General features: G+C 33.4%; 1 protein-coding gene across 1 annotated transcript in view; it reads right to left on the minus strand.

The window, feature by feature from the left end:
* Window positions 1-15,257, minus strand: part of LOC109843988 (rho GTPase-activating protein 7-like) — a gene marked incomplete at its 5' end in the record, with an annotated part of 39,290 nt that extends 24,033 nt beyond the window's left edge. The window contains 18 exons of the mRNA XM_020412997.1: window positions 477-646; window positions 730-843; window positions 1,880-1,963; window positions 2,052-2,112; window positions 4,097-4,146; window positions 4,572-4,898; window positions 7,606-7,833; window positions 9,086-9,329; window positions 9,844-9,931; window positions 10,831-10,900; window positions 10,998-11,053; window positions 11,231-11,308; window positions 12,813-12,932; window positions 13,059-13,203; window positions 13,338-13,416; window positions 13,692-13,762; window positions 14,904-14,980; window positions 15,203-15,257. Of these exons, the coding sequence (XP_020268586.1) occupies window positions 477-646; window positions 730-843; window positions 1,880-1,963; window positions 2,052-2,112; window positions 4,097-4,146; window positions 4,572-4,898; window positions 7,606-7,833; window positions 9,086-9,329; window positions 9,844-9,931; window positions 10,831-10,900; window positions 10,998-11,053; window positions 11,231-11,308; window positions 12,813-12,932; window positions 13,059-13,203; window positions 13,338-13,416; window positions 13,692-13,762; window positions 14,904-14,980; window positions 15,203-15,257 (2,117 nt within the window). The remainder of the gene's footprint in view (window positions 1-476; window positions 647-729; window positions 844-1,879; window positions 1,964-2,051; window positions 2,113-4,096; window positions 4,147-4,571; window positions 4,899-7,605; window positions 7,834-9,085; window positions 9,330-9,843; window positions 9,932-10,830; window positions 10,901-10,997; window positions 11,054-11,230; window positions 11,309-12,812; window positions 12,933-13,058; window positions 13,204-13,337; window positions 13,417-13,691; window positions 13,763-14,903; window positions 14,981-15,202) is intronic.

Here is a 15,920-nt window from a genome sequence, read left to right on the forward strand (position 1 = left end):
CTGCCACTGCACCAAAATCCCGAAGTTGTAATGAGGGTTCAGGGACACTTTCAATACGCTAACATGCCTCCGCAGGTCGAGGGCTAACTTAGACTCATGCAACATTATTTTTTTAATCCCTTTAAATTTGTCGCTAGAAAGATTGGAGCTTGGGTTGCTCAGATACAATATTAAAGACCCCACTAATATTTATACTCTTTAACAGTTATATAGTTAAGAAGCATAAACAACACTCACCTGATAAATAAAATAATATTTGTATCCAGTGGAACAGTATATATAATATGATCATAAACTTAATTAAACAATTATACATAGCTTGGAGCCTAAAAGATATATGATAGGTAAACCTTCAAAATCTTTGCGACGGTCAAATACTGGACATAAGAAACCTCTAAAGACTACTATTTGTAAAGAATACACAATCTTCACACAGAATTTTATCGAGTAAATGAAGCAATGATCAGGTTACTTACTGCAGAGGTAGACTAGCTCCAAGATTCTGATAGCGATTGCAGTCATCAGCAGATGATCCATAATGATTTTGGCGCTGTTGATTCAGTTGCAAGTGGAGCTCCGCAACCTTCTGCTTCAGTCTCGCTACATCTGCTTCAGCAAGGGCAATCTCCTCTAGCTCTTCCCTTGTCTTCAGAATATGTACCAAGTCAGCTTGAGTAATGTTATCAAATATATTCTACTTTTGCATATGTGAAGAGAAAATTTTTAGACCTTAGAATCCATACTGCGAGAGCTTGAGAGCTGTCCAGATGATATGCTTAAGCCAACTTCCAGAGCAGCCCTAAGTTCTCTCTCAGCTTGCAGTTGTTCTTGTAGTCTTGAGACCTAGGAAGTTCAGCTAACTGATAAAAAAGTTATGGAAAAAGTATGTTGCCTAGCCATAAAAGTTCAATTAATAACCTCAACATAATACAGAACTACATATTAAATTCATGCCACATGCATTTTCAGATTTGGCGGCTTATAAAGCAAATTCCAACAAGCCATAACTGATAAAAACAAAGATAAAAAACTCAATTAAAGTTGGTGACGTTCTAATTGTGGGTTTTAAAGGCAAGTGTGCAAGTTGTGAGCAAATATGACCCGTGATTCAAGTAATATCCTGAGCAAACAAGAATGCAACTAGGCGAGATGTAGTAGACAAGAACCCATGTGTCTGAATATTAATACTGAATAAGTACAACACAGTATGTACTCTATAAATTGAATACGAGTATCGTATTCAGAAAGGTCATAAATTATCAAAATAGGAGAGCCACAGTTTGCATAAAACATGATACAATTTGGATATAATATAATGAAATCCATGTAGCTAGTGAAGCATAAAAGCAGATGATTCTTTTCTGTATCCATTTTGACCTTGTCTTTCATTTATTTACAACAAAATGACACTGAAAAAGAATACGAGTTTGGAAAGATAATAGTAGAAGGGAAGGTTCTAAATCTTGGTTCAAACAAAAATCAATCAGGTTCTTGAAATCAAAGCCATGGGTCTCAGTATCTAATATGATATAAGTAATTAAACCAATATGACTATATTTTAGTATATCTCGAAAAGTTAGGATCTGTCTACAATGCAAGTCTATAAAGTCTCACTTCATACTCAGTAACAGAATTTCAAACTTTGCATAGAAGAAAACACAGCAATGATATATTACATTTTAATTCAGAAAATATTAGATTACATTTTATGAATAGCAGGAACTGTACCCTATTTTTAATAATCACCATGTAGATTGTTATCATATCTTTTATTGTAGATTATCTATTTGTTTCTATGTGCATGCATGGTATTCAAACAAGTAAAACAAAATGCATTACAAAAATAGAGGCTTCCATAGTAGTCCAGGAAAATATTTACATCTTGTTCCAATGCTAAGCGACGCTCATGCAAAGCCTGCTTTCTTCTCTCCAAACTTGCTTGCAGAATGGCATTTCCTTTTGCCTGAGTATATGCATCTGTGTAAGTAAAATATTCAACCAATTCTGCAGTACTAAATTATATAAGCTCTAAGATAATTTCATCATCATACCTCTTTTGCAATTCGCATCCGGAGGTCATTCTTTGTGATCTCAAGCCTTTGAATAGCAAGCCTAAATATAACAATTATAATAATTTGGATAATTCTCCATGATGTACATTTATACCGATTTTAACGAGTATTTGAATGTCCTCAATAAAGAAACAAGTCAAAAACATTGAGATAGATCGATAAAATATAAATTTATACAAGTGAGGAAATTAATCAGAAAATCAAGAATCAGTGACTCAATTATGGCTAAGTTTCAAAAAACTAAGCAGTAAAATCTAGAAACTCCTGGAGTAAACTAAAAAAAGACATTTTAAAAAAGAACAATTTTTCAAAACCGACCGAATTTTTTTTTTTTCAAAATCGACCGTTTTTTTTTATTTATCAAAATCGACCCGGTTTTGTGATTAGCAGGTTAATCACTATCCTAAATAGTCGGGGTTGCCAACCCCGGCTATTTAGGAGGGTGTTAAACCCTAATTAAAGGGTGATTAACAGGTTAATCACTATCCTAAATAGTCGGGGTTGCCAACCCCGACTGCCAACCCCGACTATTTAGGATAGTGATTAGCCTGCTAATCACAAAACCGGGTCGATTTTGATAAATAAAAAAAACAGTCGATTTTGAAAAAAAAAATCAGCCGGTTTTGAAAAATTGTTCTTTAAAAAAACAATATGACAAAGTGAATGGCCATAATGAATTCATTGTATTGGTCTCAGCTGTAACAGTTGTACACTCACACGCTGTGAAAGATACAACTGAATGTAAAATGGGTAATGCTGAAAACAATTGACATGAGTTTACATTGTGCAAGTATCTCTATAATCTTAAAAGGGACAGCAGAGTCTAGTTAAATGTCAAATCTACCCAAGCTTGCATACTCCTTGTTATAAAATGGGGAAAAAGGATAAAGGAACACTTTATATTTCATATGAATTTGTGGTTGTATATTATATTTTCTAACTTCTTCGGGTGATTAACTTCTTGGTTCTGTCCGAAATATTTAAGAAATTCTGGAGCAAGTTCCTGCAATCTTAATAAAAGTTTGTTTGTCTGAAAGCTCCCATTAAAGTGAAGATCTATAAGAAATCTACCATTGATAACAACTATCAAGCAAGTTTTCTTTTGCTGTCAGATATCACTATTAAATTAAGAATGAAACGAACTTTTACGACTACTGTCAAAAGAAATATACATATATAAACCGGACCCCTAGTTGAAGGCATCTAATTTGTCCACTAGTTGACAGTAGCCTTCCCAATCTCTCACATTTTAGGTTTTACTTCCTTGCAGACACCAGTAGAAAGTAGAAACAGAAAGTTGAGAACACTTCTGATTGTTCAGCAGAAATTCCGATCAGAAACCAACAGTTATATGAAGCAATGTTTAAGTATGAACTGTGTCAAGCATAGGTGCTAAGTAGTTTATCAAGACATCAATCAACAAATGAAGCATACAGTCTTTGCTACTTTGAGAAGGATTCCGAGGAAATTCTTTCCATTTAAATTTAATGACAGAACAACGAAATTCAAAATACACTTGGTTCAGGTCAATTTACATCCTAAACATCAAAATCTAATATCTTAAGTTTTTTTCCGCATGTACTAATTAGCAAACAAAAGTGCCATGTTAATTAGACCAATGTTCTGGAGCATAGAGCTTTCCAAAAATTAACCAAGACTTGAACACTTTAAAACCCCTTTACATTGGTAACATGTTAAGTTAGATATGTGTGGACAGTTCAGGAGTAACAAGGAGATGCTTTTTTCATCATAAGCAATTGCACAGTCAACCTATCCATATGAAAATACATTGAATTATATTATACAAACTATTTCATTCAGATAAAATTTAAAATAAATGTTGATATGTATAAGTTTGTTACTTCTTTCACCATGCTATCTTAACCTGCAGGATGTAATCCATAGAAACCACAAAAAATAAATGAGAAAAGAAGATGCAAAGATAGAACTGCAAGGCCAAGAATTAAGCAATTGAAACATGATTCAGTAACCAAAATATCTAAGGGAAGTAATAAAGAACTTACTCTTCTTCACCAGATGAGTTAACTGATTCTACTGACTGATTCTTTTTAACCTACAAAGTAAAAATGTATCAGGAAGGCAGTACTCAACTACTTAAAGCAAACAAATGTCATTTCTTATTACAGTTAAACTAAGAACATTTTATTTTGAATAAGAACATTTTATTTTGACGAAGAGTCAAAAGGAGACGAATCCATAGGATATTACAAATCAGCTAAAACCTAAAAGCATTTAAAGATTTGAAATCATGTTTATTAGTAGCATGGAAAATATTTTAAAAAAGATGTAATTCAGAAAATATGAACAAGTGAAACCACATGGTCGTTATTTAAACAGAATAAATAAAAAAGAACAAATAGATTTTAAACAGAATCACACACAAAAAGAAAGCAAGAGTTTATAATAACAATATCATGCGTTGTTAAGATTAAATTTAAGAGCTGCACAAGCAATGCATCAAAAGAAACTGAAACTCACATTGTTGCGCCCCCAAAAATTGTTGCGCTTTACATGGCTATTTGATCCATTAACTCTATTTTGGTTTTTCTCAGCACGGTATTCATTTACATTAGATGTAAAAGAGACACTATCCAAGGAGGACAGGATCTCTCCCATTGATAGTGTAGACTCCCGCACAGGTAAAGCACTAGAAGTGTCCTTCTCCCTCAATGAGTTCTCATGATTTGTGTTCGTCAAACCATTTCCACTATATTGGGGTTGTGAACTTATATCAGGTTCAATATTTTTCTCCGAAGCATGAATATCTTTAGGAGATTCAGCACCTGAATCATTACCAGCGAAAACCTGTATTTTAAGAATAACATCAGTACATATTAAGAAACCAAGAACAAACAAGCAAACCGAAAAGATTCAGCTACCTGGTTCACTACATGAAAAAGACAAGAGAATGTTCTGGAGAGATGTAATAATAAATATAGGAACATGATCAGCTGCACTACATGTGACCTTTCTTAAATTAGCTCAAAGAAATGCATACAGCTTTATGTCTGGTTAACTGAAACACCAGGTGTTCAGGTATCAAAAACTTGACAAGCATTTGTTAAAGATAATTAATACATTGATATAATGAGTTGCCTCACGAATTTTGAAGCACTACATGTACAGAATGGTAGAACTAGCATGCGCATTGAACAAGGCACTGTGAGATAAAGGTCATCTGACAAAGTAGTTTGATATCTTAGCCTACCTGAAGAAGGGGAAACATTTTAATTTGTCTCTATAAATATAATAGATTTAATACTAACGCTTCGTATGTGTAAACTGTAAAAGCATGAAATATTACCAGAAGGGCATTTAGAATTTGGTAACAATTACAATGCATATACACTGTGTTATCAGTAGCATATAAAAAAATGAAAATTTTGGCAAGTTCATCAGGCTTTAGTCTGAGAAACGTTTGGTTCCACTATTTTCACTTAAATAAGAAAATCAGAACCAAAACAAAAGTACCGTGATAACACATAATCATCTTTTTCCCCCTCTTTAACACTTTCCCCACTATTACCCAACCACCCCAAAAAATGCTTACTTCGTTAACATGTCTACCCACTGCCATCCAAAGTGGTCACGTGCCAATCAAATTAACATTTTAATCACAAAATGCCCATGTTCTTATAACTATGCCCTTAAATTTTAAAAGGAACAAATTACTAAAAATAATAATGATTGAAATCAAATGAGATTTATTAGTAAACCCTATAACTAACATCAAGCTTACCTGATTATAACAGAAAATATCAAGAGGAAAAGGAGAAACACCAATTTGTATAAAAACATTACCTAGTCTATGAGAAGAGAAAATAGGCCGTGTGCCAGTCAAATGAACATCTTAATCATAAAATGCCCTTGTTCTTATAATCATAGTTGGAAAAAACTCGTCATGTTGCGTTACGCAACCTAACAGACCCTAAATGTTACTTAACCCTATGAAATAACTTAGCGACATCGTAACTGTACGTCATTATAATAAAATGTGTTATCTCAATATAACTTACGTTATCTCAATATAACATGCATTATTTCAAGATACATGTATAAAATATGCTATTTCAATATAAGTTCTAGGGACTTCTCAAAACTTGAAGTAGTTAAGTAATTACTTTTGAATTGTTTGTTAAGCCCTCCTGTCTTGTTTCGACGACATCATTATGTGATCGTGAAATTATGAATATGACTAATAAAACGAATATACTTCTGAAAGAGCTATAAATTTATGATTATATATTTGGGTATTTGATTGTGATACTTCCTAGTGAATCCATATGGCCTATATTAAAATAAAAAATAATTATTAAAAATATTTTTGTATTATAAACCTATGATATTTTGTTCCAAATTCTTAAATATATTATGAACATCTTTTATATACTTTTAAATTAAACAGTAAGAAAATAGTTTGTCCGCAAGTACGATGTTATGTTTGAAAATTATGATGATTCTAAATATTAAAGTCATTATGAATAGTTTGTATTTGTAAAATATGTAAATAATTTATAAACAAAATAATCTAAGATATGTGTTATGTTTTTCTTTCCTTTAATTCTTAATAGGAGGTGGAACGTAATGTTATGCGTTACCGTTATTTTCAACATTGTTATAACTATACCCCTAAATTTCAAAAGGAACTAAAAAAACTAATGATTGAAATCAAATGAGATCTATTATTAAACCCAACAACTACCATCAAGATTACCTGATTATAACAGAAAATATCAAGCTGAAGTAAGAAGAAATATCAATTTGAATGAAAATGTTACCTAATCTGTGAGAACTGAGAAGGAAAATAGAGCACACACTTCCATTCATACATCTATTAGAAGATTGATATTGTTAAGTTGTTAGAATTAGCAGAATATGGGATGAAAGTTGCAAGAGTGAAATTAATAAGTGCAGGAAGATACATGTAGGATAGGTATAAACCAGTTGTACTAGCACTGTACTGGTGAATAATGAATATATGCCTAATGAAAGGAAGTTATCTCTGAGGTACTGTGTTATTCCAACTATTAAAAAATCCAAGTGCCAGCAACAATTGTGAAGCATCGGCTTTTATTCTTATTACAAGAACATGTCGGACATAAGATGAACTAACCAATTTCTGTCAATTTTGTTAACTTGGTTTAATGCACAAGGTAATTGATTATGGTCAGTCAGCCTAAATAGGTCTCAAAATAGTATACAAATATTAGATCACCTTTGGTTAATACACAAAGGAAGTAAATGAGCCCCAAAAAATTCCGCTAGGTGCAAAAGTTTTTTAAAAATGTAAATATAATTTCCATAAACTGTGGGTTATGGTTTCCACGGTGACAGTCAAGAGAAAAAACAAATAGCAGCTGAAAATTAAAAGAAAATACTTTCATAGAGCCATATGAGAGATGATGAAACCTACTTGAGAAAATAGAAGGCTTAGATTCATATTTAATTTAAAAATATGAATGGAACAGATCAAAAATAGTTTTAAATTTATGGGAGATGGATAAATAGAAACCTTGTAGTCATAAAGGTCACTGCCAGCAGATCCACTGCTTTCGCTCATTTTTGCACTAAGTACACGTTCTGGATCGTCACCTGTTTCCATGTCCATGTCTATGTCATTCTCTATGTCATGATATCCATTTTCATCGGCTTCTGATTTGTCATCATCTGTTGATTCCTCACTACCAGTCCCGTCGGATTGAGAATCGGGTGAAAAAGAGCATCTATGTAGAGTATCGTCCTGCGAAGGAAAACATCAAGGAATGCATAACACTCAGTAAACTGAATCAACAATTTCCATAGAACATTACTGGGAATAAAGTAGTGACATCAAAGGCTATATGGATAAATGAACCTTTTCCTGTAAATAATGCAACCAGCCAGCAACAGAACCATCTTTCGTAAGGATGAGAGCTAAAAGCCTTGTTTCTTAGATTTCATATGATTGTCGTCGCTCTACTACACCATTAGCACATTTTCTCTAGTAGATTTCCCCCAAATTCTCAATTCTACACTATGAAATATGTAATGGCACAAGCTTCCATCCAACACCAATGGCAGTGGTTAATCTACAGGTTATTGAAGACAGAGATACTTGTATTTACTACACTATCACCGTTTTCTGATATAGGTTCTTTTATCCATGTAAATAGATACTTCCACTCTTAAAAGATTTCTTACATTTATGCATACTTCTCTCATCAATGCAAAACTATCACAACCATGTCTCCGTTACTTGTTATCACCCTTCTTTTAGGCTAAAAAAGTGAGATAATTAGCCGCTACTTGTAGTCATTATATTTGTCACAATGTCGCTTTTTATCACACTTCACTTCCCTATTGCTTGACAACACTTTTTTGTCATATAAAAATGTGAAATACTTACAGGACTCTGCAGTGGATTCTAAACTATGGTGCTTCTTAGAAGGGATTGAACTCTTGGAACTAAAAGATGCAAATCTTAGCCAAGCATTAAACTAAAGCCATATACTTTGAACAATTTTAAATATACCATCAAAAGAAGATTTAACCATTTGTATTGTAATAGCAGATACATCGCCCATAAAAATGATGGCCAGCAAATTTTCTGAGTTATTAACATTAATAATCTAGGATGAAAAAGAATCTCTGACTTGAGCAGACAACATAACAATTAAAGTGTAGCTAAACTTTTGGAAACTCGTTCCTTTCATATCAAGTTCATCTTTTTCTAGGCGATTTATAAGCCTAATTGAACCTTAACCATCTGAATTCAAATGTAATCCAGACTAACACTAGATAATGTGTGATATTTTGAGTAACAGGTCCAACACCCTAATACGAGAAGCTGTCTCAATTATTTATATGAAGTCCAACGTGTCCCATGTCCAACAACAGAATATGTCTCACATAATCTGTGTGAAATTCAACCAAGGTATAAAACAATCTGCATAGTTCAAACTATTTTGTTCAGTAAAAATAAACAATTAAAGTGTCAGTGGCGAGAACCTTACATCAAATATATTCTCGTATTCCTCTAAGAGAGTTGTGATGATCGCCTGAGCATTATTGGCAGCATTTGCAGCAGCCAGAAGCTGAGCAGAGCTATCATCGTTCAAATCAAAATTATCCTCTAGCTCACATTCACCTGCCAATAGTGGTCGCAGTAACAAAGGTGCCATACATGCAGCAACAGCAGATGCTGTCATCCGATTTTCAGCAGTATGTGCAGCAATTGTGTGCATCATCTTCAATATCCTGAGGTTGAAAGAATGAAATAAAGGTCGTAAAGAATATTATAAACTTATGAAAGAAACCGAACATACTAACAAAAAAAATAACCAATAAGGAGGAGTTGACCAACTTGAAACCATGCATACTCAAAAGGTCGAATAAAAACAAGACAATCTGGAGGCTATTGAAGATAAGCTTATAAAAGAATCAGGAAAATGTTCTTTTTCTATTTGAAAACAAGCAATCCAAAACATGGGTCTCTTGTTTCCAAAAGTCAGTTGTAACTCAAGACTTGAGATGTTCAGAGATTGAGGAGAAAACAACTCTAGAAGACTAGACAATTTTATATAATCTTTGAAAACATAAAAAAACGACAGCAAAAAGATACGCTTAAAATGATAGCTATAAACAATGATTTAAATTTTAAAAGCATAAGGAAAACATACCTAGACTCACATACATAAACTAGAACGATAAAATGATATCACATAGAAGGACAAAGGATTATCTAGAAATATTACTAAACTAGAAATATAACCTCTGAAGCAAACGACGATTTGGTTCTGGGAATGTCTCTAATACTGCAGAGCGCATGGCATTCACTCGAGCTTCCTTGTGTTCCAATCCTTATCATAAAAAAAAGCAAATAAATAAATCCAGCTTCAAATTTTTGGACAAGAAAGATAGTGAAATGAAGAACTTAAAAGGATGAAAACTTACTTAAAAAGGATGATTAGTTACCTCTGACAAACAAATCTAACTTCAAATTTTTATACAAGAAAAAAAGTGAAATGGAGTACTTAGAAGGATGATTAGTTACCTCTAACAAACAAATCTAACTTCAAATTTTTATACAAGAAAGACAGTGAAATAAAGTACTTAAAAGGATGATTAGTTACCTCCGATAATTTCAAGAAAGTTAAAATGTCGTAACAAATGACAGGCAAAAACCAGGAGAAAATGGTAATGCAGGTGAAGTTAGATTAATACTTCTTTTAGTAACAATAAAATGTACAGGTTGCAGACTTTATGTGAGCTATAACAGAAGAACTAGTAAGGATAACACAAAATAGCTACAGGTTGCAGTGAGTTAGCAAAAAAGTTGGTCACTGCTGAGAAGGATTATTTATTAGTTTGTTGTGCTCATTGTTTCCAAAAAAATCACAGTAGCATGCCCATAGTTTTCATGTTCATCGTCAACAATGTACAGAAAATATTGAAATAGATGATCAGTATCTCTGATAGCTTCAACAAAGGGCAAAAATAATTAGCTGGCAGAGATTAAGGCAAAAAGGTAACTTTGACAAAATTGCTGGTCTTTTATTTTTCAACAACAATGAAAAAATACAAGTTATAACAGAACTAGCAAGGATAACGTAAAAACTGTTATAGGTTGCAGTAAGTTATCAAAACAGCTGCTAACTGTTAATGTAGTTGATACCCAGAGTAAAAAATGTGCCATGGAAAATATGACATCATTTCAGTAAGAAGCACAATAAAAACCAATAGAGGTAAGATGGCCTACTATATGCTTCTAGTAATGCTGTACAGCAGGATGCAGGAACTGGAGATGATGGAAGCTCCCGAAGAACATGCTGAAGGAAAAAGTTCCACATGTCAGCATTCACAAAGATAATTTCAAGCAAAAGATGGAGGTTTGCAACTTGTCAGGAATTATTAAAAAATAAAGACCTTAATACAGTCACCAATAACGTGGGCATCCTCATCTGATGTGAATTCAGTCATTCCTGGTAAAATTAGGAAAATAATCTTTGGTTACAGCAGTACTGAAGTTAAAGAACCTCGAAGAATGTTAAGACAAATGAACATCAAGATGTTTGAAGAATTCAAGAGTTTAAAACTACTTAAACTTTCTTCTAAAGAATTGATACAGAAGAAGAAAAAACTGAAGACTTTTTTGCAACCTTGCTCGTATTCTCGTACTCTCCTATCAACCTCCTCAACATCAGCTGATTGTCGCAAGATTCCTTCTACTTTTATTCCTGTTGTAGATTGGTCACGGTGCTTATTAGTTCACTTTTAAGAGCACACATACAAAAGTCAGAAGTTTCTAATCATGCAGTTAGGCCTACTTTATAAAGTGCAACAGTTATAAAATGATTGACTCAAAAAGATATAACAGAAAAGTAGGAAACATAATGCTGAACATTGTGGAGTGTGTCACCCATTCATTCGGTTAAAGTGTGGTATTTGGTTTGGGAAAGGCATAAGGGTAGGATTTTCCCACATCGGATAGAAAGCAAGGTGGATAAATGGTTAAACATGCTTGAACTCATGACCCAAATAGGATTAATCCTTTTTTAGTCAGCCTAGTCCATCTCCATAATGGGTCTTCCAAACCGTAACAAACATAACTTTAAACTAGCAACTATAACCACTTGGAAAAGGACAGTGTACCGAGGTCAAACATGCCACAAAATATAAATTAAGGATTTCACTATTCTAGTATTGTCTTATACTCAATGAAGTTGAAGTATTTGTTAGCAACTTAACGCATAAGATATAAGAAGATGCATTAATCAATTACATACTCTTGGGACACTTTAACAACTTCACGCTCAAAATACCCTTGCATGCTATAGAACAAACCGACTCCAAAATACCATCTGGACTACAAAGATGTGAAAGAAGTTACCTTTCGGCTTTCCTCAATCACACTAAAAGAACTGACAAGGAGTAATGACCAATTTCTCTCAAATATGAGCAAGAGAAACGTTAATTTCTAAAGAAAAAGAAAGGAAAAAATTAAGAAAAAGAAAGGGCAAAAAATTATCTCTCCCTAGAATTTTCTCTGAAAGTTTTTAAACACTCTTCCATGTAAAACATTTTCACTAGCTGACTGCTGGGCTTTACAGCAAGTTTTCTTTGCTGGAAATGCGACCATATGCAGAAGTACGATAGTATAAATATTTTATGCCATGGAAATAAATATGATGGTTCCACAATGCTGGAATGTAAGTTAGATAATCAATATATGGTATCTAGAACTTTGTTCAAGATCTGCATAGTCAAAAATAAATTAAATCAACGGAAACAAGTGTCAGGGGCTATTGAAGATAATTTAATGTGTTGCAAGTAGAAAGTCAATGCGACAAACTGATTTAACTCAATCAATATGAAATATAAGGCTTTCAGAATATTTAAAAGAATTCCTTCAAGTTAGATGACACGCATGAATATTATGCAGTGTTAAAATATTGTTTACCCAGGAAAAGGGAAAATTAAAGCTCCATACTAGAGGCAGGTAATTATCATATGATTATATAATTACCTATTTGTGCATATATACTCACATTTATTTACTAAGTTAATTTGCGGTAAAAGTGACCTGTCAGCCTACAGCATGGAAAAGTAATATCCAAGCATCCAATGAAAACAAAAGGAAGTTCTACTCAGCAAATTCCATCTGGAAGAGACATGTTTTAGGGAAACAAGGGCACAAAATATCAGGAGCACGGACATTCAGACATTACACTAAGAGCTTACCATATTTCTCCAAAAAGCGTAATGCTTTTTCAAGGAAGGAAGGTCCCCCATCAATGTCTTCAAGTGCAAGCAATATTGGTCTACCAACAACTAAGGACTTGATGGGGCGCTTGTTTCTCCCTATATAAATGCATATATAATCGATGAAATCAACAAATTAGACACTATATAAAAAACTAAATGTTACATAACATTTCATGTCTCATGCACCATAGATAAAATAATTGGAAACCATGAGGTACATACAAGCCTGTGTTGATCCTTCAAAAGTATCAGCATTGTCATTCCGAAATACTCCATTATGTCCCATCACAAGTGCAGCATTTGGAGCTTGTGCAAGGGCAAGTTCTAGTGCTGCTTTCCATTCAAATAGATCCTCTGATGTCTCTGCCTGATACATACATAGAAAATACTTAAACAACAACAAAGTGTTATATAACAAGAAAAAAGGAGAAAGCATGAAAATGTTTGCTCTCCTCCTACAGTAAAGCTGAATGTGTAAAAGTCAGAAGTATAATAAAACACCTTTAGGGTGAATGCACGCCCATCACGGCCATCAGGAAATAGAACAGTCAACAACTTCTTATCTTCTCTAACCACCACGCTGCAAATAGCAATTGCAAATCATATGTACTATGTAGTATATTCTATCAACATAAAGGGATTGGTTTGCATAAAATTACAACTGCAACTGCAGTTACAATTTGCAAAATGAAGTTTACAGTTGTTCCTTTTGCTGAAAACTGCCTGCTATGGAAATTACAAATGCAACTAGTTTCTGCAATTCGCAAATGCAGTTGCAGTTGCAATTTAATGCATACCAAATGGCCCCAAATGAAAAATAATTACACAGCTCTAGTGTTAGAACAGAGTACGTACCTCCCAGAATTATTTAAGTCAATGCCCCCAAGAGTCAGATTAACTTCACCACCTCTTTGTGGCAATGCACCCTACAAAAAATCAAGTAAAAATCAGTACCTTCTCCTAGGCTTATCTGGAACATTTTATTGGACATCCTGAATATGATAATAAAAAATAGTAAAGGGCAACAAAAATAGTTGGATGCTTGACAGACAAGAAACTGACACAAAACACAAGGAACCAAACCAGTAGTTAAAATTGATTAGAGTATCAACCTAGAATATGTTCAGTGTTGAAAGCAGCTTTCCTGAGCTTCTCTGACCTAGCCTTTTTTTAATCAATTAAAATGTGAGCAACCTCCTCAACTAACTGGACAGTATACCTCATCAGCTTGAAATAGCACCAATGCTTTAATATGTTGCTAACCAGCTGTCTATTTAAGACCAGTAAGAAAGAAGTTTAAACCACTGAGTCACTGACACTCTTTTCATTTTTTTTAAAGGCTTAATTGCACTTAAATACCCTATAGTTTCACCTATTTTGAACATATATACTCCTAGTTGTATCCGGCTGCACTTAGATAGCCTAAAGTTTCTTAATTTTGCTTTAGTACCCTCGGTAATGTAAACTACAGAATTTCCCCCTGAAAATTCTCTAGCGACACTCACATGCTAATTTTAAAACCTTTTAACTCTTACTATTTGTTAAATTTTCTGTTACACCTATCAAAATCCTATTTTAAGATAGAATTAGGATAGGTTTAGAATAGGATATAATAGGTTTAATAGTGGATTTAACAACAAATCACATGCAATTATTTAACTTGATTTAAGCTACTAATACAACATTAACAGAAAAGATTTCACGGTCTACAACAGTACAAAAGCTCGATGTAGTAGGATTAATGCATGACACAATTTCAAACACTTCCTATTAAACATAAGTGCTCATTGGTGATGGTAAGTTGGGTATCAACCAGATATTGAAGAGACAAAAATATTTCCATAATATATATACTTGATCTAAACTCCAGCATTTCATATCCTATCTTTCTAATTAAAGTTTCCCATCCCCACCTCCCAATAATGAATGACTTCCAAAATTAAATACTCTGCAGAATTAGCCAATAATTACATAAGTAATACATGGAAAATTATGGAGACAAAAAATAGTGCTCAAATAACTTAATTAATCCACTAGAACTACTCGTTCATAATGGACAATACTGACTGGATCATTTTTGAAGAAAACCAAAGAGGTGCGGGTGAGGATGAACCAGCGCTTCTTCCACGACTTCCAACCAATTCCTAAAGATCAACATGAGGAATAGAATTAGCATTAATAGAGCACCAAAAGGAAAAGGAAAAAAGCATGGCATTCATTCTCCTCTTGCTTAGTGAGTTAAGCCAGCAGCAGTATAAAGATGAAGATATGAAAGCATAGAAGTCTGTTTTCACAAATCCAAACAAGATTACAAGATATAAAAAGTGGAATAACAGGCGATAGCTTCCTAAAAGTTATAAACTAACCTTTGGATGAAATGAAAAGTGGTCCGCTCTTGAACACCTGCAGAGCAAGTTGGAAAGTTTACGTTAAATAGACCATTTAAGATATATAACCCTCAACTTGATATATTCTTTCGTACTTTTAGCAAATATAAACATATTTAAACCTAAACTTGCTAAATATCCAGAATGACAAATTAAGGCGATAAATTACCCCTTAGGCCATGTTTCTTAGACAAACTGTTCTAGGGTCATCTTGTTAAAAATGTAGTGCATCACTTATTTCTGCCTTCCACTTAACAAATTTAAAAGACTGGTCAATCTGCTAGATATGGGAAGACAAATGCCGTCCTAACTTAACCTTTCAATGCAATGGAACCTATAGTCAACAAAATTAACACAACTCCTCACTTCTGATATTCCTGCATCCATCTTAAGGACAGACTTCTTTTCACTATAACCTCACCGAAGCAACATTCTTGCCACAACTCTACACCAGCTAATTCAGTAAATATGTAATCTTTCGTTCACCAAATTCTCATTTATTACTGCTCTTTAGTTCAATAAGCAATGTACTTCTGTCAGTTCTCAGGAAAACCCTAACATGATCATATCAGACGTATCGAGCTAGACTCACTAATTTAACCTCTCTATACTCAATCTCTTAATTCAATTCCAACTTGCTATACAACACAAATTAGAAAAAGACATCCATCTCAAAAAATCATTCCATAGACAAACT

This window comes from Asparagus officinalis, chromosome 5 (genome assembly GCF_001876935.1).
Source record: "Asparagus officinalis chromosome 5, Aspof.V1, whole genome shotgun sequence".
Taxonomy (NCBI): domain Eukaryota; kingdom Viridiplantae; phylum Streptophyta; class Magnoliopsida; order Asparagales; family Asparagaceae; genus Asparagus; species Asparagus officinalis.